The 27,311-nt window shown below is 44.5% G+C and overlaps 1 protein-coding gene across 1 annotated transcript in view; it reads left to right on the top strand.

Annotated features, from left to right (window-relative positions):
• The window catches only part of LOC120937382 (T cell activation RhoGTPase activating protein), a 159,476-nt gene that overhangs the window by 116,106 nt on the left and 16,059 nt on the right, over positions 1-27,311 (top strand). Inside the window, exon 4 of the mRNA XM_040350564.1 lies at positions 1,151-1,318. Within this exon, the coding sequence (XP_040206498.1) occupies positions 1,151-1,318 (168 nt within the window). The remainder of the gene's footprint in view (positions 1-1,150; positions 1,319-27,311) is intronic.

The following is a 27,311-nucleotide window of genomic DNA, read 5'->3' as shown; positions in this document are numbered from 1 at the left end:
GTGAAGCCGAAAGGCCTAGTTCTCTTACTACGAATGACGGTGGCAGCACCAGAGAGCCGATGGCAACATCGGCTGGGATGCCGACATCTCTGGATTCCAAGACAGTGTCCTAATAATAAAAGTCACATACTGTAGCTGCTGACTTTGAATTTTTTGCTTGGCGGTGTCGGAACTCCTCTTTAATTGAACAAGCTGAGGTTAGAAGCTGGTTTCTATGCAGAGATGTGTCTGATTTTGCACTCTCCAGCTTTAGTAAATAAACCCCAAGGTGTAGAAGTAACTTCATCTGTACACATCTTTTAGGCAAAAAAATATTTAAATGGTAGTGCTTGGTTTCTGTAGTTTAGAAAATGATACATTCATTTTATTTTGCATTTATTGTTCATAGCATAAAAGTTTTAGCTGAACCTCTTAAAGAATAAACAGATGACTTGTGGAGTTGTGTGGTTCAGGAATTAGATGTTGACTGAACTACTTATTAGCTGCAGTATACTGACTGATTGCATTGTATGCCTATAAATACAATGGCCCAGATTCTCAAAGGACTTACAACGGCGTATCGCCATGTACGCCGTCGTAAGTCCGAATGAGAGCCGTCGTATCTATGCGGCTGATTCTTAGAATCAGTTACGCATAAATTTGGCTAAGATACGAGCGGCGTAAGTCTCTTACGCCGTTGTATCTTAGTTGCACTTCCGTAGATTTCCGCGTTGAATATGCAAATTAGCTAGATACGCCCGGCATAGCAAGATACGTCGTTTACGTAAGACATACGCCAGCGTAAAGTTACTCCTCATAAAGCAGGGGTAAGTCATGTTAGGTATGGACGTCGGAAACGTACGAACAGCGTCGTATTTTACGTCGTTTGCGTAAGTCGTCCGTGAATGGGGCTGGACGTAAGTTACGTTCACGTCGAAAGCATTGACTATTTGCAGCGTAATTTTGAGCATGCGCACTTGTATACGTTCACGGACGGAGCATGTGCCGTTCTTAAAAAAATTCAATCAGGTCGGGTCACGAATCATTAGCATAAAACACGCCCACACTAGCCTACTTTGAATTACGCGGGCTTTGCGTTGATGTCTAACTTTCTTCCTCTATTTTGTGTTTGAGATTACAATGAATTGCTTATGATATCTCTGTCTTTTAGGTCTGGCACCAGTTTCAGATTAAAGCACCGAGTACACCTGTCTGAGATGATGGTTCTGTCATGTGATGAAGAAGAAGAGGATGAGGAACATGCATGTGCTTTCCATAGTTCTCCAAAGAATGCGCTCATCTTTATCTGGCCTTGTAATGGTTGTATTGCATCTTTCCGGTAGGTGAGACAAAGATGATCACTTGTCATGGGAAATATATTAATAACTTCCTTAAAATGTTAGATTTTTCCTTTTAATATAACTCCTCAGTGTATCATCTGATTTTGGTTCATGTAAATCATAGAAATGTAGTGGTATATCCTCATTGTAACAGAACAATTACCGTATTTATCGGCATATACCGCTCACTTTTTTCCCCTTAAAATAAGGGGAAAATCGTGGGTGCGCGATATACGCCCATACCCAATTCCCGCGCTCAATTTGAATGCCTGCGCCGACATATACCTAGTGCAGTACACTCGGCTACTTTCGGGCAGGCTCGGCTTCGCTCGTGCTTACGCATAAACGTCACAGAGCGTGAGCACGAGCGAAGCCGAGCCTGGCCAAATGTAGCCGAGTGTACTGCACTCGGTATATGTCGGCGCAGGCATTCAAACTGAGCGCGGGAAGCGTCGATTCGACGGGGAGACATCGCGGGAGAAGCCGGGAGGACACCACCGAAGCCGCAGACGGACGCCGGACCCGACGAGGTCGCCGCGCAAGACACCAAAACTGTAAGTACTAAAATGTTTTTTTTACAGGAATTGCGGGTCCACTTTAGGGGTGCGCGCTATACGCCGGAGCGCGCAATACCCCGATAAATACGGTAGTTGTTTGGAAATGTTAATATGCTGATGACCCAGTTATGAATTTTAAAGCAGAACAAAATACAAAAATAGTTTGAGGTGGGGCAGGGTTTAAACCCTTGCCAAGTCTTAAAGTGATTGTACAGTCTTGCTTTTTAAAAAATAAATAAAAACATGTTATACTTACCTCCTCTGTGCAATTGGTTTTGCACAGAGCAGCCCTCTTTTCTGGTCCCTCTTTGGGGCTCCTGGCCCCTCCCTCCTGTCGAGTGCCCCTATAGACCAGCAGCTTGCTATGGGGGCACCCAGGCCGTGTCAGAGCACTATGTATCCATTCAGAGATGGAGCCCCGACCCGGCCACACCCTCTCTCTCCCCTGATTGGCTAACCGACTTTGATTGACAGCTGTGGCAGCCAATGGTGCTGTGGCTGTGCCCCAACCAATCAGGAGGAGAGTCCTGGACGGCCAAGGGAATCGTGGACATCACTGTAGAGAGAAGGGGCTCAAGGTAAGTGTTAGGGAGTGCTGCGGGGCCTGCTACATACAAAAGGTTTGTTATCTTATTGCATATAATGCATTAAGATAACAAACCTTTTGCCTTAACAACTATTTTAACTGCCCACTATAACAAAAGCAGCTTAACCGCATTGTGGTTTGACCACGCCCTATTTATATTGTAAAGCACTGTGTAAAATGTTGGTGCTATATAAGTTCTGTATTAGGCCTTAACACAAGGATAAGGATCAGTATAACACAATGGCCCGGATTCACAGACACTGGCGCATATTTATGCCGCCGTAGCGTATCTCCTTTACGCTACGCCGACGCAGCGCAGAGAGGCAAGCACTGAATTCACAAAGCCAGTGCTTCCAAATCTGCGCTGGGTTTCCAAGGCGTAAGTCGGCGTTAGTGGAAGTGGGCATGAGCCATGCTAATGAGGCGTGACCCCATGCAAATGATGGGCCCGGCGCCAGACAGATACGTTTCGCCAACTGCGCATGCGTCGTCCCATGGGCGCATCTCAGTGCGCATGCTCACAATCATGTCGGAACAACTGCCTAAGATACTTCGGATCACTGCCTACGGCGTGAACGTAACCTACGCCTAGTCATATTCACGTCCTACGTAAACTACGTAAAATACTTTGGCTTGAGTTCCCTGGTGCAGCCCTTTGCATGGATGCTGCTGAGTTACACCTCCTTTATGGGGCATAACTTTACGCCGGATGTATGACTTTACGCGCACTGCGTCTGACGGACGGACGTTCGTGAATCGGCGTATCTCCCTCATTTGCATATGTGAAGAGAAAATCAATGGGAGCGCCGAATGCATCCAGCGTAAATATGCGCCCACTCTACGCCGGCGTAGGCAAGTTACGTCGGTTGGATGAAGCCTGTTTTTAGGCGTATCTTAGTTTGTGGGTACAGCACACAGATACGACGGCGCATATGCCAGCTGGTATGCCAGCTTTAAAAAATTGGGCAATTGGTCAGGTTTTTTACTTTTGTTTGTAAAAGAAACAACACAGAAGTAGGAATTTCTGAAAGTAAATTAGATGCTTTTACTTCTGTAAAGCCCAACTTCAGGATTGAAAAAAGTCTATCCTTGCAGTGGGCGCCCCCCCTCCAACACCCAACACTGCAAAAGGTAAATGCCCTTCATGTCTAGGGAGCTGGAATAAAGAGAAATGCTTAACATTTTCTGCACTCCAGCAGGGTTCCTGTAGCAATATGACCAGTCTCCCGAATCCTACTGCCTGAGGCCGCGTACACACGGTCGTTCCAAACCGATGAGAATGGTCCAACGGGGCCATTTCCATCGGTTCACCGCTGAAGTGGCCTGATGGTCTGATGTGCGTACACACCATCATTCCAAAAACTGATCGGGTCAGAACACGGTGACGTCAAACACACGACGTGCTGAATAAAACGAAGTTCAATGCTTCCAAGCATGCGTCGACTTGATTCTGAGCATGTGCAGGTTTTGAACCGATGCTTTCTGTACTAACCATCGGTTTGGACCAATCGGGCAGCAGTCCATCGGTTCGATTTTGAAGCATGTTTTTAAGTTTTGGACCGAAGGAAAACAGACCGATGGGCTATACACACGGTAGGTTTGGACCGATGAAACTGAACCTCAGTCCATTCTCATCGGTTTTGTCCGACCATGTGTACGCGGCCTAAGAAGCTCCTGGACATGGTTGCTTACTTGCACCTACCAATTACAATAGAGTGTTAATAGTCCTGAATTGTGTGTGACGATGCTGAGGGGCTGCCCACAGACCAGATCTTTCCGGGAAAATTGGACAGTGCCAGAGCGGGACAAACTGCGGGGTAAGAGAAGTAATTATGCTTGCTCATGTACCTTTTAGACATAATGAGCATTTATCCTTTGCATTGCGGTAGTCCATGGCCAACGGCCCACTGCAAGGGTAGATTTTTTTTTTCTAATTCGTGGAGATGGGCTTTAATGATTTTTTGAATTGTCAATGGAACTATTACCTGCTCTGAAGCAAATAATTTGCAATTTCTAATACATTACAACTGCCTTTATCGTAAATTTACATGTGTGCGCATAACCATAGTTACTGTACTGCTACATAAACAGCTGAATTGGCAAATGTCAGATGTCTTAGTCATCCACATGTTGGTACTTTACCCTTTTCTATAATACAGCAATAGATGTGACTATACACTTTAGTGCAGCAGCATCACATGTCCTCTGAAACCAGACCAAGTTCCTGGTGAATAATGCACACGTGTTTACTGAATGCATTAGATACCAGGCTTTGTTCACTTTTCCTCTTTTGAAATCATTTCATATTAGCTCATCTTCCTCCTAATCAACGGTCAAGTTGTTAATTTCCACATCATATTTTACTGCAGCAATGAACACGTTGTTTTGACATCATTGCATCTTCTGCGTTTTACATTATAACTACCTAACTTGTCTATTTACAGTGCCATTAAATTGTTGTTTATTAGGAGTAAAGATTTACTACAATCCACAATTTTTTTTTGATATGTGGGCAAATCTATATCCTCAGTATATGCTTTTATTGCATTAAAAAACTGGTGTGGAGGGAAGAAAAAGCATACAACATGTGAAACGGTCACTATACAGTTACCACAGTCACTTTTACTTCAACACATCTCTAGAAGGGTACTGAAAAAAAAAATACTAAAGTGAAAATCTGTACTTGTTTTAGAGAATTGAAGGAAATTACTGTTTTCTGGGTATGCCTAGCATAATTTAGAGCATGGGTGCTCAACCTGTGGCCCTCCAGCTGTTGCAGAACTAAAAGTCCAAAGAGGCATTGCAGGCCGCTGAGAGTTACAAGCCTGACTCCCAAAGGCAGAGGCATGATGGGATTTGTAGTTCCGCAACAGCTGAAGGGCAACGGATTGAGCACCCATGATTTAGAGAAATGCAAATGTGCTTTCTTTGTTTTTCATTGCCAAGATTGCAGAACAGGTACACCTCCCTTGGAGCACAAAAAGATAAGAACAAATATTTAAGGGTTAATCTATTTTTATGGAGTAGATTAATAGTTAAACAATGGTAAAGGATTAGTGGGTTACTTTAAGAGTTGAAGGAGAACTGAACCCACTGATTTAACTGTTTCTCCAAACAGTTGTATTCAAGGCATGCCATTAATGATAACTGTTACAGCTCAGCTACTAATGTGCAGGACCGTCATCAGGAATTATGGGGCCCCTTACACATCTTCAGGCATGGGCCCCCTGGGGCAGAGAACTGGGGGGCTGGGGGGGGGGTGCTGCCGCCTGAAATTGAGAAGCGGGGGGGGGGGGCTACCGCGAATTGAGAAGGGGGGGGGGGCCTTTACAAAAAAAGAAAATATATATAAAAAAAGGGGGTAGCAATCCGGGGCCTTGGGCCCTTTAATAAAAAGAAAAAAAAAGAAAGAAAAAATATATATTTTTTTTTAAAAAGGGGGGTTGCCATCTGGGGCCCTGGGGACCTCTGGGCCATATATATATATATATATATATATATATATATATATATACACACAAATTATTATTATTTTTTTATAAAAATAAATTACAAAAAAAGGTGGGCTGCCATCCGGGACCTCTGGGCCCTTTAATAAAAAAATAAATAAAAACAAATATATAAAAAATAAAAATAAACATTTATATAAAAAAAAGGGGGAGTTTCCATCTAGGGCCCTGGGGACCTCTGGTATATATATATATATATATATATATATATATATATATATATATATATATGTATATATAACATTTATAAAAAAAAAAAAGGGGGTTTGTCGCATGGGGCCCTGGGGACCTCTGAGCCCTTTAATAATAATAATAATAAAATATATATATATATATATATATATATATATATATATGAAGTAAAAAATAAAAGAAATTAAAAAAATATAAAAACAAATATATTTCTTTATAAAAAAAAAGGGGGTTGTCATCTGGGGCCCTGGGGATAAAAATAAAATTGGTCCTTTAACAAAAAATAAAATACAAATATATTAAAAGAAATATTTTTTTTATAAAAAAATAAATAAAAAAGGGGGGTTGCCATTTTTTTTTTTTAAAGGGGGTTGCCATCCCGGCCCCTGGGGACTTCTGGGCCCCTTACAGGTGTACTGCCTGTACCCCCCTGATGGCGGCCCTGCTAATGAGCTAGAAAGAGGGGGCACTTTGGGAGAGGAGAGAGCTAGGGCTATAAAGGGGGGAACTTTGGGAGAGGAGAGAGCTAGGGCTATAAAGGGGGGAACTTTGGGAGAGGAGAGAGCTAGGGCTAGCAGGGCGGGATTGGATATGTGCTGGGTGGTGCTTTGGGAGGGAAGGGGGCTAGTACTTGCAGGCAGTGTTGTATGTGTGCTGAGGGGATGCTTTGGGATGGGCTTGCATTGCTGCCTTGTGGGAAAAAAAACATCACTTTTCCTATTTCTCTGTGGCTGCCTAAAATTTATGATATTGAACACATGGAATGCCTTACAGCTTCTTTCCACCATAGGGAGTAGAAGGTTCATGATAAGTGGTACTCGTCGTCAATCTTTTTATATTCTACTGCTTATCAGGAGCTGATTGATCAATAGATAGATCGCTATGGCATGGCCGATAACTATTGACCCATGTATTCCATGCTGGTCTAGGTTCCCTACCCCCTGACTCACCCACCCTTTTTTTTCTTCTTTTCTCACCTTTTGTTTGTCCTCTTATATTAATTACCATATATAAAAATACTGGTCAGAAGGCATGGGGTTCAGGTCTCTGGCAGACATTTAGCTTGGGAATCTTACTTATTGCTGCAAAGGTTACCTCCACGTCATCCAAAAGGTTTTTATGGACTTTTGAAATGATCCTATTTTTGTAGGTTCTTGGCCTTACGAACCTTCCCCCCAGTTACTGTATTTTTGACTATGTTGTGACTCCTCAGCTATGTCTGAGCTGCATTACCACTGTGACTACAATTGTGTACACAATTTGTAAACTCTTGTCTTTCACTAAATAAAGAATTAAAAAAAAAAACAGTACCTTTTGCATCTTGCCAGGACACTGGTCACTTCCTGCCTTTCCAAAATCCAGACATAGGGCCAGATTCACGTAGGGGAGCGGCGGCGTAACGTATCGTAGATACGTTACACCGCCGCAAGTTTTCATCGCAAGTGCCTGATTCACAAAGCACTTGCGATGAAAACTACGCTGGCAGCCTCCGGCACAAAGCGGGCCAATTCAAATGGGCGTGTGCCATTTTAATTAGGCGCGGTCCCGCGCCGGACCTACTGCGCATGCTCCGTTTCGCAATTCCCGTTGTGCTTTGCGCTCCGTGACGTAATTTTTTCGAACGGCGACGCGCGTAGCGTACTTCTGTATTCCCGGACGTGTTACGCAAATGACGTTAAATTTTTAATATTCGTCGCGGGAACGACGGCCATACTTTAGACAGCAATACGATTGCTGACTAAAGTTAGGGCACCCAAAACGACGACTAACTTTGCGACGGGAAACTAGACTAGCGGCGACGCAGCGAACGCGAAAATCCGTCGTGGATCGCCGTAACTCCTAATTTGCATACCCGACGCTGGTTTATGACGCGAACTCCCCCCAGCGGTGGCCGCGGTACTGCATCCTAAGATCCGACAGTGTAAAACAATTACACCTGTCGGATCTTATGGATATCTATGTGTAACTGATTCTATGAATCAGTCGCATAGATAGAAACAGAGATACGACGGCGTATCAGGAGATGCGCCGTCGTATCCCTTCTGTGAATCTGGCCCATAATTCCTTGTTAAAATAAATTAGTATTTTTTTTTTTTACTTTCTGGCTAAGAATACCTTTATGCAAGTACGCATGTAAACTTATCACAAAAGCTTACATGTATATTAACAAAAAAAAAACATCCAACACTGACCCTAGACACAAATTTTTCTTTATACCAAATGCTTCAATAGCACTTACTGAGTTGCATGTACAGTTCCAGTGTTTCAGATTTTTTGGATAAGAGCTGTAAATCTGATTTTTTTCGCTGCTAATTTAGCCTTAAATTGGCCCTAGATTGACCTTGGTACTTTTTTGAAGACCGATAAGAGTAAACAGTTTTTCCTCAATTGTAACATTTCTTTGTGATTGTGTTATACCCAGTCAGTCACATGCTTTCACTGAAAAGAAGACTTTACAAAAAGAGGGAAGTATATCTTAGAGTAGTTGTATTCCTGAATATGATAATGAATTGGATGTTTATAGAACATTGATTCCAAGTATTGGAGAAACTTAATAAATGTATGTCATTAAAAAATGTATATCTTGTTTTACATTTCCTTTCCAAGTTTTTATGTGCATTTGGTGGCATTTTTTGGCAAGTGGGGTTTGTCTTTAGATGGTAGATAGAACGATTTCCAAGAAGAAATGAGTGGACCAACCATGTTCAAGTTTAGAATTCAAACCCAAACTTGGCCAGTTGGTGTCTAGTGAAGATGTACACATAGGCCTAGATTCACGTACGGCCGATCTACGTTGCGCGGGCGTAGCGTACCGTATTTACGCTACGCCGCCGCAACTTAGAGAGGCAAGTGCTGTATTCACAAAGCACTTGCCTCCTAAGTTACGGCGGCCTATCGTAAATGGGCCGGCATAAGCGCGAGTAATTCAAAGTAGGCTGTAGGGGGCGTGTTGTATTTAAATGAGGCTTGACCTCATGTAGATGCATGGCCGAACGAACAGCGCATGCGCGTGCATGCTCAGTATCACGTCGTATTTACGCCCAAAGATACGTCGGCTCAATGCCTGTGACGTCAATGTAATTTTTGCACAGCCCTATTCGCGTATGACTTACGCAAACGAAGTAAACGACGTAAAAAGATACGCTTGTTCCGACGTCCATACTTTGCATGGGATGCGCCACCTAGAGACTAGCTTTATCTTTACGTATTTTCTAACGTTAACAGCGTAACTAATTGCGACGCGCGCACGTACGTTCGTGAACCGGCGTATCTAGTCATTTGCATATTCTACGCCGATTTTAACGGAAGCGCCACCTAGCGGCCAGCGTAAATATGCACCCTAAGATACGACGGCGTAGGAGACTTACGCCGCTCGTATCTTAGCCTAATTTAAGCGTATCTGGTTTCCAGAATACGCTTAAATTTACGACGGCGCAGATTAGGACTTACAAAGGCGTATCTACAGATACGTCAACGTAAGTCTCTGAGAATTTGGCCCATAGAGCTCAATCTGCAGCTTTTTTACTGTGGTATCTGGTATACTTCTTTTTTTGAAACGCCATGCATCTCCAGCTCCTTCTATAACAGAGTAGACCATCTGGCTAATAACCCAATATCCAAGTTATTGCTGGGCTGCCAGCCTATTGGTCAAGCAAATTGACTGATAATAAAATATATGTCCTACAGCACTGGAGGATGCTTTAGTATGGGAGGGCCTAAAAACAAGGACCCTCTGCTTAACATAATTATGCATTTTATGTTTCTAGAACATTGATTTCAAGTATTGGAAATACATAGTAAATGTATGACATAACAAATTGTATGCAGAGAGAGACACATCTTCCATGTCCCAATCGTTCACCCAGGTAAATGTTGGCAAGTAAAGTACATCAGCTTGGGCTTTCTATAGTGGAATACACTTTTTCTCAGACTCTGGACTTTTTTTTGTTCCTGTTTTATGTTAGAAAAAAATTGATAGAAGTCATGCATTTCCCCATGATGCTACCAGCCTAATACCTCAGGCATCTGAGCTAAGTCTATTCCAAGATGGCAGTATGGGGAGCCAGTGTTGAAGGGAGAGCTTTTGCTCCGCTATTTGGAATCCTGGCTTTAAATTTTTTTTATTCCTGTTCATACTGGTTCACCAGGGAGGGTGTAGAATCTTCCAAAGAGAGGTAGCAGGCAGGTTATATAGACAATCTGACTTATGCCACCACTCTTTTTTGTGCTTCGGTGGTGTCGGGAATTCACTGCCTGTCAGCATCCAGTACTGGATCGTATTAAGGAGTATCTTTGTTTTCTCCCGCAATGCCTTCCATACCAATGCTGAAGTGCATGCAGAAGACTAGTAAAAAAAATGGTTAAAAAAAAACATAAAAACAGGGCTTTCCAAAAAAAGAAAAAAAAAAAGCAGACCCAGCACTAGGCAAGAAATTGGACTCTACAGGGCAGCGTTTCTCAAATGTTTAACACAGGGGAAACATTGAAGTACTTTGTAGGCCTCAGGGAACCCCTGCTAGTTATTTTTATGGAAAGTGGCAAAAGACGGATGGACGGCCGCACACCAAAGAACTCTTGAGTTGTCTTTATTGTAGAAACATAAGCAGACACCGCAAATACACAGCAAGAATCATAAACGAGTTCTTTGGTGTGCGGCCGTCTTTTGCCACTTTCCATTGCCTAGTGCATTGCCAGTACCCACATCCACCTGGACTTATCCACGATTGCACTCGGGATTTCCCTGGAGCGGTGAACCCCACTTCGCCTAGTTATTTTTATGTTTACAGCTAAGTTGTAAGAATAAAAAAAGGAATGCAATGTACTTAGTATATTTGACACACAGGTTGTTATTATGTTATATGACATTATTTTTTAGTAATAGCCATTAACCTCCCTGGCGGTATGATTAAATTAGATTTTAGGTGCTGAAAGCGGTACCATTATTTTGCATGGAAATTTGGCGTTTTATATTGTAGGCCTGTAATTCTTAGGAATAACTCACTTAAATCTGTCCGAACAAGAGTCTAGTAGACATCCCGGGTATAATAAAATTTGAAACACAAAATCATAAATTATAATACAATAAATAAATAAAAAAATTATTATAACAAATAATATAATAATACAAATTATTACTTTTAATTTTTTGATGACGAATTTCCCCACAAATCACTATCGCTCAATTCTGCAAGTGATTCTAATTTATTATCGCTGTTTTTTAGCTGGTCTAAAACCACTTTTGACATAAAGGGACACTTTTTGGTTGCTATGGACAATCTACAGTTTCCAGGCAGAAAGAACAGTTTTTATTATATAAAACTGCATGCAGGACACTGGGCAGACCACTAGGGACAAGGGGTGTGTGTATTTTTTACATACAGTATTGTAATCTATAAGATTACAGTATACTGTATGTATTGTGTTTATTTACTTTTTTAAATTTGGTGCCAATCTCCGGGGCCCGTGCATCGTAACGTCGCAGGGAACGGAGCTCGGTGGCACTCGGCACTGTGAATCGAGCGAGGAGACACAGCTCGATCACACAGCAGGGAGTCATCGCAGGATCCAGGGACAAGGTAAGTAACTTGTGCCTGTGGACTCTGCGAGGCGGACCCGAGTCTGGCTCGGGGTTACCGCTTTTGGTCCTGAAATTCCACCCCGAGCCAGACTCGGGAATACTGCCAGGGGGGTTAAATAAAGAATAAATATTTGTCGGAAAAGATATGCAGACAGTGATATTGTAGTGCTTGTTCACATTTATTGAGTCCAGTGAAAAAGTGGTCCCTACATTGATGGCCAGTGGAGAAATTCACACTTGCGGTCTGTTAGTGACCCTGCTACACTGATGGTCAGTGGGAAGAATGTTCCTTACATTGGTGGTCAATGAGGAGAATGCCCCCCTTACAAAGGCCCGAAAAGAACAATGAGAAACAGAAATTGCTCATTGCTGAAAGAACTCCGTAGCAACCCCTGGAGAAGCCCTGGAGTTTCACTGAACCCTGAGAGGCTGTCATAGGGAATCATTGCCTCATCATTGAATTTCAGCGGTGTATATCAACTGCAGATGTTGGCTCAAGGCCTCAAATGTTTTCCAACCTGGTGATTGTGCAGACACATTTGCAAATTTACCAGTAAACATAACTTTTAAATAGAACAAATGTCTTCCCAAAAATGTATTTTTTATAAATACATTCCTTAGTGTCACCTCTATTTAGTGTATATTAAACTATATATGTATGCTTTGCAGTAACTTTGAATTTTATACTGAGCTCTCTCTAGGATAAACTTCAGCAGTAAAGTTTCTTCTCAAGATGTTCCATACAGCCTTGATCTAGGAAACTAAAACAGGCAGACATAAAAGACAGTAGTGGGTAAATTCCATGAAAACAGAATTATAACAATCCAAGCTCACGCTAACTCAAACCTAGCACCAAATGTTAAATTAATAGTGGTTCAATTTTTTTTTTTACCTTAATGCATTCCCTGCAATAGAGTAAAACATGTATTACAGCTTGCTGTCCTCCCCCACCTCCCTAAATGCATGCTCAATTGATGAAGAGCTGTGCACAGCTGGATCTCTTCTCTTCTCTCTTCCTCTTCACATAGGGACTGGACAGCAGCAGCAGTCATTGGCTCCTGCTGCTGTCAATCAAAGGTTGTGAGGATTAAGGTACCTACTTACAGTATTAGGTATTTGTGTATGCATTTTTATGTTCAAAAAGTATTCTCATCAACAATCAGTTTCTTACAAGTTTTAGCACTGCTCCTGGACATCTAATTAATGCGTGCTTGTCTTTTTTTAACTGTCATAGGCTGTTGTAAATACCCTTTATCATTTTATAAAGGCATAATAGCAACTTACATGGACACTTTGGCACATAACACCTCCCTCCCCTGACACACACACACACTTCCCGCCTCTAGGGCTGATGCTGCCTCTCTCACTTTACTGTATCCTTGGCGGAGGAAACCATGGCTGTCAACAAGGCCAGACTTCCAGCATGTCCAATAAATGGGGGGTGATGGGACTGCACTGCTCTCTTCTTGTGGGCAGAGCCTTGGCATCATTGTGTACAATTCAGCTCTATTGAGTCTGCATTGAACTTGGTGGAGACAGGAAAGTGACTGCATTCAGGAGCTTGCTGGGGGGGGCAGGGCCACCGAGGTCAGGCCTTGGGGCAGCAGGGCGCTTAGGGGCGGCAGTGGCATCCCCGAGGCACGGAACATACAGTTAAGTTGCTTTCTAGCATGACTAAATGTAGTGTGGGGGAATCGGCTCGCTCGTCAACAAGTGATTGCGGCAATGTCGCCGAAATCACTTGTAAAATGTGTGCTGCCCCCCCCCCCCCCCACATACCTCTCTCTGCTGGCTCTCTCCTCCCCCCAGCTGCCGAGTCTGTCTCCTGTCCCTGCCGTCAATGTTCACAGTGAGAGGGGTGAGCTGTGCTCTTCCCATCTCAGCTGTGACAGGAGTTCTAGCACAGTGCTAGGACTCCTGTTTTGGAGGTGACAGGGTCAATAAAGAGAACCTGTCACTTCCAATTGCTATCACACAGGGAATTGTTTTCTCCTGTGTGATAGCAATAAAGTTAAAGCGGAGGCCCCACAAAAAAATATTAATAGCCATCAGCTACAAATACTGCAGCTGCCGACTTTTAATAAATAGATACTTACCTGTCCAGCGCGCCCGCGATGTCGGCAGCAGAAAACGAGCAATCGCTCGTCTCTCTGCTGCCCCCGCCGCCATCCTCTGTGAGAGAATCAAGAAGTAAAGCCTTCACTGCCCGGTTCCCTACTGCGCATGCGCGAGTAGTACGGTGTCTTCCCATTTGTCCCCGCTGTCTCTTGGGACCAGTGTGTTTCCGAGAAGGCAGCGGGGGGGGGAAGTGGTGAGTCTCTCCCCGGAAGTGGGTGCAAATACCTGTATTATACAGGTATCTGCACCCCCCTGAAAGGTGCCAAATGTGACACCGGAGGGGGGGAGGTTTCCGAGAAAAGCGGAAGTTACATTTTTGGGTGGAACTCCACTTTAAGTGAATTTTTTTTAATAAAAATAAATAAAATGAAAAAATAAGAAATTGTAATAATTAAATTAATAAAATAAAAAAGTAATAAATAAGAAAAATAATATAAAAAATTATACAAAAAGAAAAAAAAAGTTAAAAAAAAGAAACAAAAATATTTGAACTAACCGTGCCGCCCCTGCCATCTGTTTGCCATTCTCTGTTGATTGGGGGGGGGGTGGTTCAGTTGGCAGGGAGGGGGTGCATTGCGGAACCTGGCCGCCTTGGGGTGGCAGGGAGAGCAAATTTGGCCCTGTGGGGGGGGGTGTAGTCGTGTAAGTAATACAGCCTGTTATGCAATCCTCTAGATTCCCTGTGAATCCTTATGATGACATTGCTGCAGGTAAACAGCTTGGCCAGGGCTTGACTCCAAAAAGCTGAAGCCAAGCACTTAGGGCCATATCCACAAAAGAGATACTCCGGCGTAAGCCGTCGTATCTCTGGTTCTAACTTTGGAACTGATCCTCAGAAGCAGTTTTCCTAAGTTAGGCAGAAGATCCGACATCTGTAAGGGACTTACACTGCCGGATCTTAGGATGCAGTACCGCATCCGCCACTGGGGGCATTTCGAGTCGAAATGCCTCTTCTAGTATGCAAATTAGCACTTAGGGCGATCCTCAAAGCTTTTGTGCTTAGTTTTTTCGCCGTAAGTGTTAGTTTGCCTGGTGTAAAACTAGGGCTGCTTTTACAAAGTGTAAAGTTAGTCACACCTTGTAAAGGCCCATTCAAGCGATGGCATTTGGTATGCATTCCCGAGGGAGAACTCCACGGCAATTTGTAAAATCCAAACCGGCATGGGTTCCCCCCCAGGAGCATACCAGGCCCGTAGGTCTGTTATGGGTTGTAAGGAGACCCCCCCTCCGCCGACAAATCGACGTAGGGGGTCCCCCTACAGTCCATACCAGACCCGTATCCAAAGCACGCTACCCGGCCGGTCAGGAAGGGAGTGGGGACGAGCGAGCGCCCCCCCCTCCTGAGCCGTGCCAGGCCGCATGCCCTCAACATGGGGGGGTTGGGTGCTCTGGGGCAGGGGGGCGCACTGCGGGCCCCCCCACCCCAGAGCACCCTGTCCCCATGTTGATGAGGACAGGACCTCTTCCCGACAACCCTTGCCGTTGGTTGTCGGGGTATGCGGGCGGGGGCTTATCGGAATCTGGGAGTCCCCTTTAATAAGGGGGCCCCCAGATACCGGCCCCCCACCCTAAGTGAATGGATATGGGGTACATCGTACCCCTATCCATTCATCTGTAGGCAAAAAGTAAAAGTTATTAAACACACAACACAAGGCTTTTTAAAATAATTTATTATTCTGCTCCGGATGCCCCCCCTGTCTTCGTTATTAGCTCAATTACCAGGGGGGGCTTCTTCTTCCACTCTCCGGGGGTCTTCTTCCACTCTCCGGGGGTCTTCTCCGCTCTCCGGGGGGGGTTTCTTCTTCCGCTCTCCAGGGGGGGGGGCTTCTCCGGACTCCGGGGGGCTTCTTCCATCTTCTCCCCTCTTCCGCTGTTGACTCGGCGAACCCCGGTTCTTCTGCAGATGTCCGGTGCCTTCTTCTTCAGCGCTGGCTGCCTGCTATGTTTGTGTTAGCTCAATTAGTAACAGGCAGCCGGCGCGGTCTTCTGTGACGTCAGGGTCTTCTGTTCTTCTCCCCTCTTCCGATGTTGACTCGTCGCCTGTTGTCGCTGCAATGATGGAAGCGCGCCTTGCATCCCATTTATATAGGCATCACCGTCCCATCATGCTCCGGTAGGTACCCACGTGGTGGGTGCACGTGGGTAGGCACCCACCATGTGGGTACCTGCCGGAGCATGATGGGACGGTGATGCCTATATAAATGGGATGCAAGGCGCGCTTCCATCATTGCAGCGACAACAGGCGACGAGTCAACATCGGAAGAGGGGAGAAGAACAGAAGACCCTGACGTCACAGAAGACCGCGCCGGCTGCCTGTTACTAATTGAGCTAACACACAAACATAGCAGGCAGCCAGCGCTGAAGAAGAAGGCACCGGACATCTGCAGAAGAACCGGGGTTCGCCGAGTCAACAGCGGAAGAGGGGAGAAGATGGAAGAAGCCCCCCGGAGTCCGGAGAAGCCCCCCCCCGGAGAGCGGAAGAAGAAACCCCCCCCGGAGAGCGGAGAAGACCCCCGGAGAGTGGAAGAAGACCCCCGGAGAGTGGAAGAAGAAGCCCCCCCTGGTAATTGAGCTAATAACGAAGACAGGGGGGGGCATCCGGAGCAGAATAATAAATTATTTTAAAAAGCCTTGTGTTGTGTGTTTAATAACTTTTACTTTTTGCCTACAGGTGAATGGATAGGGGTATGATGTACCCCATATCCATTCACTTAGGGTGGGGGGGCCGGTATCTGGGGGCCCCCTTATTAAAGGGGACTCCCAGATTCCGATAAGCCCCCGCCCGCATACCCCGACAACCAACGGCAAGGGTTGTCGGGAAGAGGTCCTGTCCTCATCAACATGGGGACAGGGTGCTCTGGGGTGGGGGGGCCCGCAGTGCGCCCCCCTGCCCCAGAGCACCCAACCCCCCCATGTTGAGGGCATGCGGCCTGGCACGGCTCAGGAGGGGGGGGGGGCGCTCGCTCGTCCCCACTCCCTTCCTGACCGGCCGGGTAGCGTGCTTTGGATACGGGTCTGGTATGGATTGTAGGGGGACCCCCTACGTCGATTTGTCGGCGGAGGGGGTCTCCTTACAACCCATAACAGACCTAAGGGCCTGGTATGCTCCTGGGGGGGGGAACCCATGCCGGTTTTTTCTTTGAAAATTGGCATGGAGTTCTCCCTCTCAGGAATGCATGCTGAGCGACGCTGTCATTTTTTTAAAAATTATTTGTTTTCCCGGTGCGTCTTTTTTTTCACCCGTCGCAACTTTAGTGTCCCGTCGCAATCCACAAAGCCGCCCGGCGTCAATTACGTTCGCGCGATGCACGTCGGGAAAATGACGTCACACGCATGCGCAGTACGGCCGGCGCGGGAACGCGCCTCATTTAAATTGTAAACGCCCCCCGGAGAGGAGGAACGCCTTACGACGGCGGCACTTAACTTACACAGCTTGAAATTTTTACGTAAGTGCTTTGTGGATCAGGCACTTAGGTAAAAACTTTAAGTCAGTGTAACTTAACTGCTGAAAGTTAAGTTACGCCGCCTGGCTGAGGATTTGGCCCTTAGTATCCAAAGCAAAAATATAGAATTCTAAGCTATTTATAATCCCCCTTCTTAATTTCTCTTTTTTCTCTCTGCATCACATAGTACTGTATTATATTTTTGTATCGCTAACCCGCAGGAGCCACTGGTGAATAAGGGATCCCCCACCTTGCACAGTAAGGCAAACAGAATTTTCCACAGCACTCTTGAGTCAAGAAACAATTTTAGTATTTTTATTAGGGGTATTGAACTTGGATGGGGATAGGGGTATTATGGGATGCCCACTTGACTTTAGCAGAGCTCTTCAGGGACATACACACTCCTCAGCTACTCAAGCACAACATTTGCTTGCAACACAAAGTTCCCAGGACCAGCTGGCACTCTGTTAGGTGATCTGACAATAGGGCTCATCAGATGTAGCAAATGCCCATTACAGGCGGGGACTGCAGGCCCCTTGGTTGTGTAGCAAGGTCCTAGTACCCCCCTGTCCCTCTGTGTGCTACTGATTCCAGCACCACCTCTTCAGGCACTACCAACCCAACTGGCTGCAGCTGCCCCTTTCTCTAGCCATCCTGGCTAATTTTCCGCAGTCCTCCCAGGTTGCCTTTCTGTTCTCCCCGACGTGCTCACTGGAGAACTCACTGACGTGCTCACTGGCTCCTATTGTCCTCATACCTGTTCCTGTGCCACTTGACAGGACTCCACCTTGGGGTATCAGAGGATCCTTCCTGCACCCAAGGGCTCACCGAAAGCCTCCTAGCACTCCATCTCCAACCTCCACCCAAACTCTCCTGCCCAGCTGAGCTGAGCCTGTGTATTTAAGGGGGCCTGCTGCAGAGGTTAAAGGGGTGGGGGGTCAGCCTGTCAGTGCTCACACTGCATTGCATTGGTCTGCATGGCTGTCGTTCCTCTTCTAAAGATTATGCACTAGAAAGCCCGCAAACAGTTTGCTGAAGACAAGCAGACTAAGGACATAGATTACTGGAACCATGTCCTGTGGTCTGATGAGACCAAGATAAACTTATTTGGTTCGGATGGTGTCAAGTGTGTGTGGCGGTAACCAGGTGAGGAGTACAAAGACAAGTGTGTCTTGCCTACAGTCAAGCTTGGTTGTGGTAGTGTCATGGTCTGGCATACTTGCCAACTGTCCCGTTTTTAACGGGACAGTCCCGTCAAATAGGACCTAATCCCGGCTAATTTAGCCTGCCGGGACTTGTTCCGGCTAGTGAAGAACGCAGACTGAAACAATGGCCGCCGCAGCTGTCCGCGATCCGTCCGCGGCGCTGAATGACTGAATCATGACTGTTATTGTCATGTGACGTCGCGTGCGCCGCTATGTATTATGGGAGTTGTAGTCTGAGAGACTCTGCGGCCGTGCGGGTGCGGCATCGGCTACGTGCTTGAGTGACAAGCTCCAGGCACTCAGTCTGCTCCCGGGGGGTGGAGTCAGTTACTGTGAAAAGAGCAGCGCAGCCAGCCAAGCCACGTGCTAGACCAGACCTGACCTCCCATTTGCCCGCCGACTCCAGTCACAGTGCCTGCCTCTGCTGCCACAAGGTAGGTCACTTGTTTCATAAATATAAACAGCACAAAACCGTAATTTCAGTCTGTTACAGCTTGAAAAATGTGTTATCTCCATTACAAATGCTACTTTTACTCCCGTCTCATACTTTATTCTGTGCAAGCGCGGGTTTCTTAGCATACACACGCTCGAGTTTCTCGTCGAAAACCAGCCCGTCGAGGAACTTGACGAGCCAATTTGAGACTCCCGTCGAGGAAATAGAGAACTTGCTCTCTTTTTGGCTCGTCGAGTTTCTCAACAGTTTCCTCAACGAAAATGTACACACGACCGGTTTCCTCGGCAAAAAAAATATCTCCCAGCAAGTTTCTTGCTGGTTTTTGCCGAGAAACTCGGTCGTGTGTACGAGGCCTCAGAGTGACTGCACAGGTCAGCGCCGTTGCGGGGACCGGGGGGACAGGACTTGTCCTTCAGACACCGCCCGCAGCGGCAGCCCAGCCACAAACACACACTCGTCTCTACTATATCAATGATTGGGCGGGCAACTGGTCAATTTTTCGCCCTGTTCCCTGGCATGCCGTAAGGCAAGTGCCCATGTTGCCTTGCGCTAGCACCGTCCCTGCTCCAGTGGCAACCTGTGAAGCTCTGGTGAACTCCATGCCCAAGAGGGTTAAGGCAGTGCAGGAAAATAATGGTGGCCACACAAAATATTGACACTTTGGGCCCAGCTTGGACATTTTCACTTAGGCCGGATTCACACTAGTGCGGTGCGAATTTCAGCTCTCTTATCTCTGCAGAGAGATAAGAGAACTGTTCAGCAGATCATCTCTGTTTTAGCTGCGAATTTGGAGACCTGGCAGAGATAAGGGGGAGGGGGGAAGTGTATTGAGGTGAATGAGAGAAATCCTGAAGAGAAATTAACACATCTGCAAATCAGATGCGTGCCCATAGAAGATAATGGGTCTGAATTCGCACCTGAGCCACACCGCAATGTCTAGAAAATGCATGTTTTTTCGGCAATGCGCAGTGTGAATGCATCGCACATATGTGAACCAGCCTCATTGAAATCAATGTATTTTATAATGTTATGCAAATTGGATGTGGTTTAAGCCGCACTCAATTCGCATAGGTGTAAACCCGGCCTAAGGGATGTACTCTTTTGTTGCCAGCGGTTTAGACATTAATGGATGTGTGTTGAGTTTTGAGGGGACAGCAAATTTACACTGTTATACAAGCTGTCCCCTCAAAATAACTCAACACACATCCATTAATATCTAAACCGCTGGTAACAAAATTGAGTACACCCCTTAGGCCGGGTTTACACCTATGCGAATTGAGTGCGGCTTAAACCGCATCATTGTAGCAAAGTGTAATTTCTTCAGTGTTGTCACATGAAAATAAATAATAAAATATTTACAAAAATGTTAGGGGTGTACTCACTTTTGTGAGATACTGTATATAGCTTTATAATAGTAATGTGACCTTGTAAAAAATGCAAGCCCTAGAATGGATTGAGGCATTCAAGAAGATCTTGTGTAACCTCAACCCTCTGATAGTTTTGAAATGCTCACATGACTTGTCTTCTGATGCTAGATACATGGGGAAGCTGTCATGTCAGCAATAGGGACTTTACACTAAAGAACATTTATTAGCAAGCTGTTTTTAATTTGGATCAATCCACATTCAGTTTAAGAACCTGCACACCCTTTTAATTGTAATGCCGCATACACACGACCGTGTGTAGGCTCCAGAGCATTTTTCTCAATATGAAAAATGGGCATTAAAAATGTAGAAAATGCTCAATTTTTTCTCGTCGTTTTTCACGTCGGGAAAAGCGGTCGTTTGTAGGCCTTAACGACGGGGAAAAAACGTGCATGCTCAGAAGCAGGTTATGAGAAGGGAAATTTGCATAATCAGCCCCAAGGTGTCGCCAATCGAATGGAACTTCCCCTTTATATTGCCGTCGTACGTGTTGTACGTCACCGCGCTTTGCTCGAGCATTTGTTTTTTCACGATCATGTGTATGCAAGGCAGGCTTGACAAGAATCACGTCGAGAAAAACTTAGTTTTTTTCCATGAGATGAACAATGGCCGTGTGTACGTGGCTTAATATTCTACATTTCCCAAGATTATTCCGTTTTGTAATACACTGCCACAGAAAAAACATTTCAGCTCATTGCTGGCCTTGTCATGTGCGACCATCAGTAATAATTACCCACTACCAGTTCCTCTCATGTATGGCCCCCTTATATTCCTCCAGTAACCAACTAACTCATGTTTGGTACCTACAACCCTCCCCCATTGCCCTCATATGACCCTCAGCCCCACTCATGTGAAATCCTGGTCCAGAAAATTCAGCCCACCTGCCATTAAAGTGATACTAAAGTCTTGTTTTTTTTTGTCCTTAAAAATAACAAACATGTTATACTTACCGCACCTCCTTTGTGCAGTGGTTTTGCACAGAGCAGCCCAGATCCGCCTCTTCTCAGTTCCTTCTTTGGTGCTCCTGGCATCTCCCTCCTGTTGAGTGCCCCCAAAGCAAGCAGCTTCCTATGGGGGCATCCGAGCCGAGCCGCAGCTCCCTGTGTCTTTTTCAGACACGGAGTTGTCCTCATTGGTTCACTGACTTTGATTGACAGCAGCGGGTGCCAATTATGAGGGGAGTCCCAGACAGCCTGTTCTCTCGTGCAACATCATTGGATCTAGATGGACCTCAGATAAGTATTAGGGGGACTAAGGGGGGCTGCTGCGCACAGAAGGCTTTTTTATATTAATGCATAGAATGCATTAAGATAAAAAAAAACTTCTGACTTTACAACCACTTTAATGCAAAACCCTGGTCCAGAAAATAAGACCCACCTGCCAGCAAAAGTCCCATTGTCTCCTGGTATTTTGCGCCAGCCCCTAATCTATGGTTGGAAATCGAAAAGGGCTCCCTCTATGCCCTGCATCCATGCTTATTGGTGTTGTCTTTATCCATTCATAATACTGCTATTTTAAAACATGTGTATTGCTCCTATGTCATTTACTTTAGCTTTATGGTGGAAATGTTGTCAGAAATACTCTCTCTTCACAATGACCTCCCCTCTCCAATATTTACTATTCAACCCAGTCATACCAGATAGTCTATCTTTCAGCCGTGTGTTATTCGGATGCAGGCATCTCTCTTTCAGCTTCGGAGCTCCGTATCCCGTAGGTTGCATACCTTTGAAGACTTACGAGAAAAATATCATAGTCCCAGCACTATGTTTTATTACTATTTACAGGTCGAATTTTTTTTCTTCAGTCTTTGTCTGCGTCCCTTACTTAAGATAGACCCACTAAATTTGAATACATTTGTGCCCATGGCCCCATCTATTCCAATTTATTTCTTCTCTATACAAAATTCTTCAGTAGCTCCCCTTATGAAAGAAACCCACTTCTATATGTGCACATGGGCACATATTCTTTAGAGGCCCATACCTTTGTCTCTTTGGGATAGGATCTAGACTTCTACTTTTCAAACATCTAGATGTGTGATGCAAAGAGAGATCGCTCTGAAAATATTGATGTTCTGGAATAGAACCCCCAGAGGTTGTACATTGGCAGGACTTCTCACTTAGGCCTCGTACACACGACCGAGAATCTTGACGGGCGAAACACATCGTTTTGCTCGTCGAGTTCCTTGTGAAGCCGTCGAGAAACTCGACAAGCCAAGTTTCTCCATTCCTGTCAAGGAAATAGAGAACATGCTCTCTTTTTGGCTCGTCGAGTTTCTCGACAGTTTCCTCAACGAAAATGTACACACTACCGGTTTCCTCGGCAAAAAAATATCTCCAAGCAAGTTTCTTGCTATTTTTTGCCGAGAAACTCGGTCGTGTCTACGAGGCCTTACAGTGTTGTGTTGGCGATGTGTTCTTGAATTGGGTTCCCATTACCACGTCTTCTGGCAATGTTCTCGAATAAGACCTTTCTGGAATGATGTAATGCTGCTACTCCAACATCTATTTGATATGCTCTCTCTTTTGGATCTTGTTCATTATTTATTAGGTCTTCCCTTCTCCAGCACTGCTAAACCACTCAAGCGTTTGATCTCTTACATGCTTTTGGCGGCTAGGAGAGCTATTCCTCTGCGTTAGTTGTCCACTGACTCACCTTCTAACCTTCAACTTTTAAATATTGTAGCTGACATCTGGAGAATGGAATACTTTACTACTACTGCTACCAATACTCTCCTGCAGTTTAATAATGATTTGGGAAGTCTGGGACCAGTCTGAATATCCCACCCCAATGCTTCTAGTTGCAGCCATCCTACCCTTTGTTGATTGATAGTTTACCCCCCTGGTGTGTGTGATGGTTCAGATGCCCCGGTACTTGATTCATGTTGCGACCTGACCATCGCTACTTTGGGCTACATTTCCTGACTTACTGTTCTGGTTTATCGTTGGTATGTACTATATACCATTCAAAACTCCTGTATGTTGTATGTACGACAACCGTCTTTTGATGCATCTATACAATACATACATGTGCTAATCACATAACTTTTATGCCGCTTACACACGACTGGAATTTCCGTCAAGAAAAGTTCTATGTGAGCTTTTGGTCGAAAATTCCGACCGTGTGTAGGCTCCATCGGACATTTTCTGTCGGAATTTCCGACAGCAAAAATTTGAGAGCTGGTTCTCAAATTTTCTGACGGGAAAAGTTCTTGTTGCAAATTCCGATCGTCTGTATACAATTCCGACCCACAAAAAAACATGCATGCTCGGAAACAATTTGACGCATGCTCCGAGTCATTGAACTTCATTTTTGTCAGCTCGTTGTAGTGTTGTACGTCACAACGATCTTGACGGTCGGAATTTCAGACAACATTTGTGTGACCGTGTATATGCAACACAAGTTTGAACCAAAATTCAGTCAGAAAAAAATCCACGGTTTTCTTGTCAGAATTTCCGATCGTGTGTACGCGGCATTAATGTGTCAATCAAATTAAATTATCATAGTTCTTCTTATATTAGTCCAAATAAACGGATCCAATGCTTCAGTGCAATTAATTATAAAGTGAATGAAAATCAAATAAAGATGAGGCTTGATGAATCTTCACAAATCCTCAGATGTGCTTTATATAAATTAACCACGGTGCTCCCCCATTAGGTATGCGCTCACCTCATAAAGTGTGACCTCACATTTAAGTTTGGTCAGAAACAGTCTTTTAGTCACCTTGGACTAACAACTTGTGTTTTCCTCCTTCCCGTCCTGTAAAGCTTTCTCCACCATTGCTCAATATATGAGAAAAGAGTAACATTTACTAAAATATCTGTATCAAACTCACATTTATCAGGTGCTCCAGTGCACCAACTGTATACAGCATTTAAAAGTATAGGGCCTAATCCTCAAAAACCCGGCGCAACGTAACTTTTTCCATTTAAGTTACACCGCCGCAAAATCTCTAACTAAGTGCCCGATCCACAAAGCACTTACCTAGAAATTTTGAGCGGTGAAACTTAAATCCGGCCGGCGCAAGGCGTTCCTCTTCTCCAGGGGGCGATTCCCATTTAAATGAGGCGCGCTCCCGCGCCGGCCGTACTGCACATGCTCGTGATGTCATTTTCCCGACGTGCATAGCGCGAAATTACGTTACGTCGGGCTTTGTGGATTGCGATGGGACAATAAAGTTGCGTCGGGTAAAAAAAAAGATACGGCGCGAAAAAAAAAATTAAAAGTTAAAAAAAAATCGCGTCGCTGGACAGAAAGGTCTGTTTTTACAAGGTGTAAACAGTTTACACTTTGTAAAAGCAGCCCTAATTTCGCGTATGCAAACTAAAACGAAGCCGAAAAGCTTTGTGGATCTCCGTAAGTGCTAATTTGCATACCCGAGGCGGCATTTCGACACGAAATGCCCCCAGCGGCGGATGCGGTACTGCATCCTAAGATCCGGCAGTGTAAGTCCCTTACACATGCCGGATCTTCTGCCTAACTATGGAAAACTGATTCTGTGGATCAGTTCCATAGTTAGGAACAGGGATACGACGGCGTAACAGCAATTACGCCGTTGTATCCCTTTTGTGGATTTGGCCCATAGAATCCACAATACTGCAACAAATTCATGCCACTCCCAGGGAATTCAAAGCATCTCAGCTAACCATCTGCCCCTCCGCTACGCATTACATCACAGGGTTACGTGACTCATCAAGGGCATTAACATGTTAAGAGTTATGTGATTAGCACATACTGTATACAGTGCCTTGAAAAAGTATTCATACCACTTAAAATTTTCATGTTACAACCAAAAAAAAGTAAATGTATTATATTGGAATTGTATCTGATAGAACAACACAAAGTGACACATAGTTGTGAGGTGGAAGGAAAATGATAAATGATTTTCAATTTTTTTTTACAAATAAATATCTGAAAAGTGTGGCGTGCATTTGTATTCAGCCCCCTTTACTCTGATACCCCTAACCACAATCTAGTGGAACCAATTGCCTTTAGACATCACCTGATTAGTAAATTTAGTCAATTTTAGAGTAATTTAATCTCAGTATAAATGCATCTGTTCTGCGAAGCCCTAATGAACAAACAACATCATGAAGGCTAAGGAACACACTAGACAGGTCAGGAATAAAGTTAGTGTGGCAGGCGTGGCACTATGAAGTGCCTTTATGCGCTGTGGCATTAGAAGAATTTTGATTTCTCTGATCTTTTAGTCCAAACAAGACTATCTGTTACTCTACAATTCCTCTAGCGCCGTTCTATGGAAGCAGTAGGTTTAAAGAGCACACCAAACTCTTGAGATAACTTCTTTATTAACTTCAGCTTTTATTCATATATAAACACTGACAATTTCGCAGCAGGCAGTCCATGTACAAACATGTGTTGAATAAAGTATAACAAATGGCAGTTCAACTGTTCAATCTTGTCATTCTACATAAAATGGTAGGTTTTTTTTTCTTCAGTATCTGTACTCTCACTTTAAGTTATTTAAACACTTTATGATCTCTCTGAGGCTTAATCAATAGTTTTACTCACTCTATATTGTTGTTCGCAGTTTGACCATTTGCTGTGATCTTTGACCATTTGCTGTGATGTTTGGTATTGCAATTTGATGTTTGAGGTTTGAACGTTTGAAGGTTTGGTGGAATTACAAGTGAACACACAAAACTACTTCAGTATACAGTTCTAATCACATTATTAACAATAGGAACATATATAACTGTATTAAATACCTATTTTGGCCACTTGCTTCCATAAAACTGAACTCTGAGTGAATGTGTGTCTGCTCAGATCTTCTCTCTCTGGTGTAATGAGCTCTAATGCCCTGTACACACGATCGGTCAATCCGATGAGAGCGGTCTGATGGATTTTTCCATCAGTTAACCGATGAAGCTGACTGATGGTCAGTCGCGCCTACACACCATCAGTTAAAAAACCGATCGTGTCAGAACGCGGTGACGTAAAACACAACGATGTGCTGAAAAAAATTGAGTTCAATGCTTCCAAGCATGCGTCGACTTGATTCTGAGCATGCGTGGATTTTTAACCGATGGACGTGCCTACAAACGATAGTTTTTTTTTCTATCGGTTAGGTATCCATCGGTTAATTTTAAAACAAGTTTCACATTTTTTAACCGATGGATAAATAACCGATGGGGCCCACACACGATCGGTTTGGTCTGATGAAAACGGTCCATCAGACCGTTCTCATCGGATTGACCGATCATGTGTACGCGGCATAAAACAGCTGTGCTAGGAACTTTCCAGACAGAATGAGTGTAAGGCTGGGTGTGATTGGCCAAGACTCCTGCTCAATGTGAGATTAGCTGTGATTGGTCAAGACTCCTGCTGAATAACAAAGCTTAACTCTATGCTTTCTGGTTTCAATTCTGCTGGATCTTGAGCTTACATTAAAGTCACACAACAAATCTTAAAAGGCATATTCTCTCGTTTTGCTTCTGTGAACACAATATACATCTGTTATATGACATCCATATATAAAGTAAATAACTCTGCTTTTATCTTTCACGTATGAGCATATGAACTGTATTAAGGTTATTAGCAGGTTTAGCTGTATATTCATGTAAGTCATATTAGAAACCTAGGACAGGTCTTAGCTGGCCAGCTACACTTTTAGGGAGAAGTTTAAAGCAGGGTTAGGTTATAAAAAAATATCCCAAGCTTTGAACATCTCACAGAGCACTATTCAATCCATCATTCAAAAATGGAAAGAGTATGGCACAACTGCAAACCTACCAAGACATGGCCGTCAACCTAAACTGACAGACAGGACAAGGAGAGCATTAATCAGAGAAGCAGCCAAGAGGCCCATGGTAACTCTGGAGGAGCTGCAGAGATCCACAGCTCAGGTGGGAGAATCTGTCAACGGGACAACTATTAGTCCTACATTCCACAAATCTGGCCTTTATGGA

This window comes from Rana temporaria, chromosome 4 (assembly GCF_905171775.1).
Source record: "Rana temporaria chromosome 4, aRanTem1.1, whole genome shotgun sequence".
NCBI classification, from domain to species: domain Eukaryota; kingdom Metazoa; phylum Chordata; class Amphibia; order Anura; family Ranidae; genus Rana; species Rana temporaria.
Note: the sequence above shows the minus strand (reverse complement) of the source record. Positions and strands in the feature narration are given on the sequence as shown.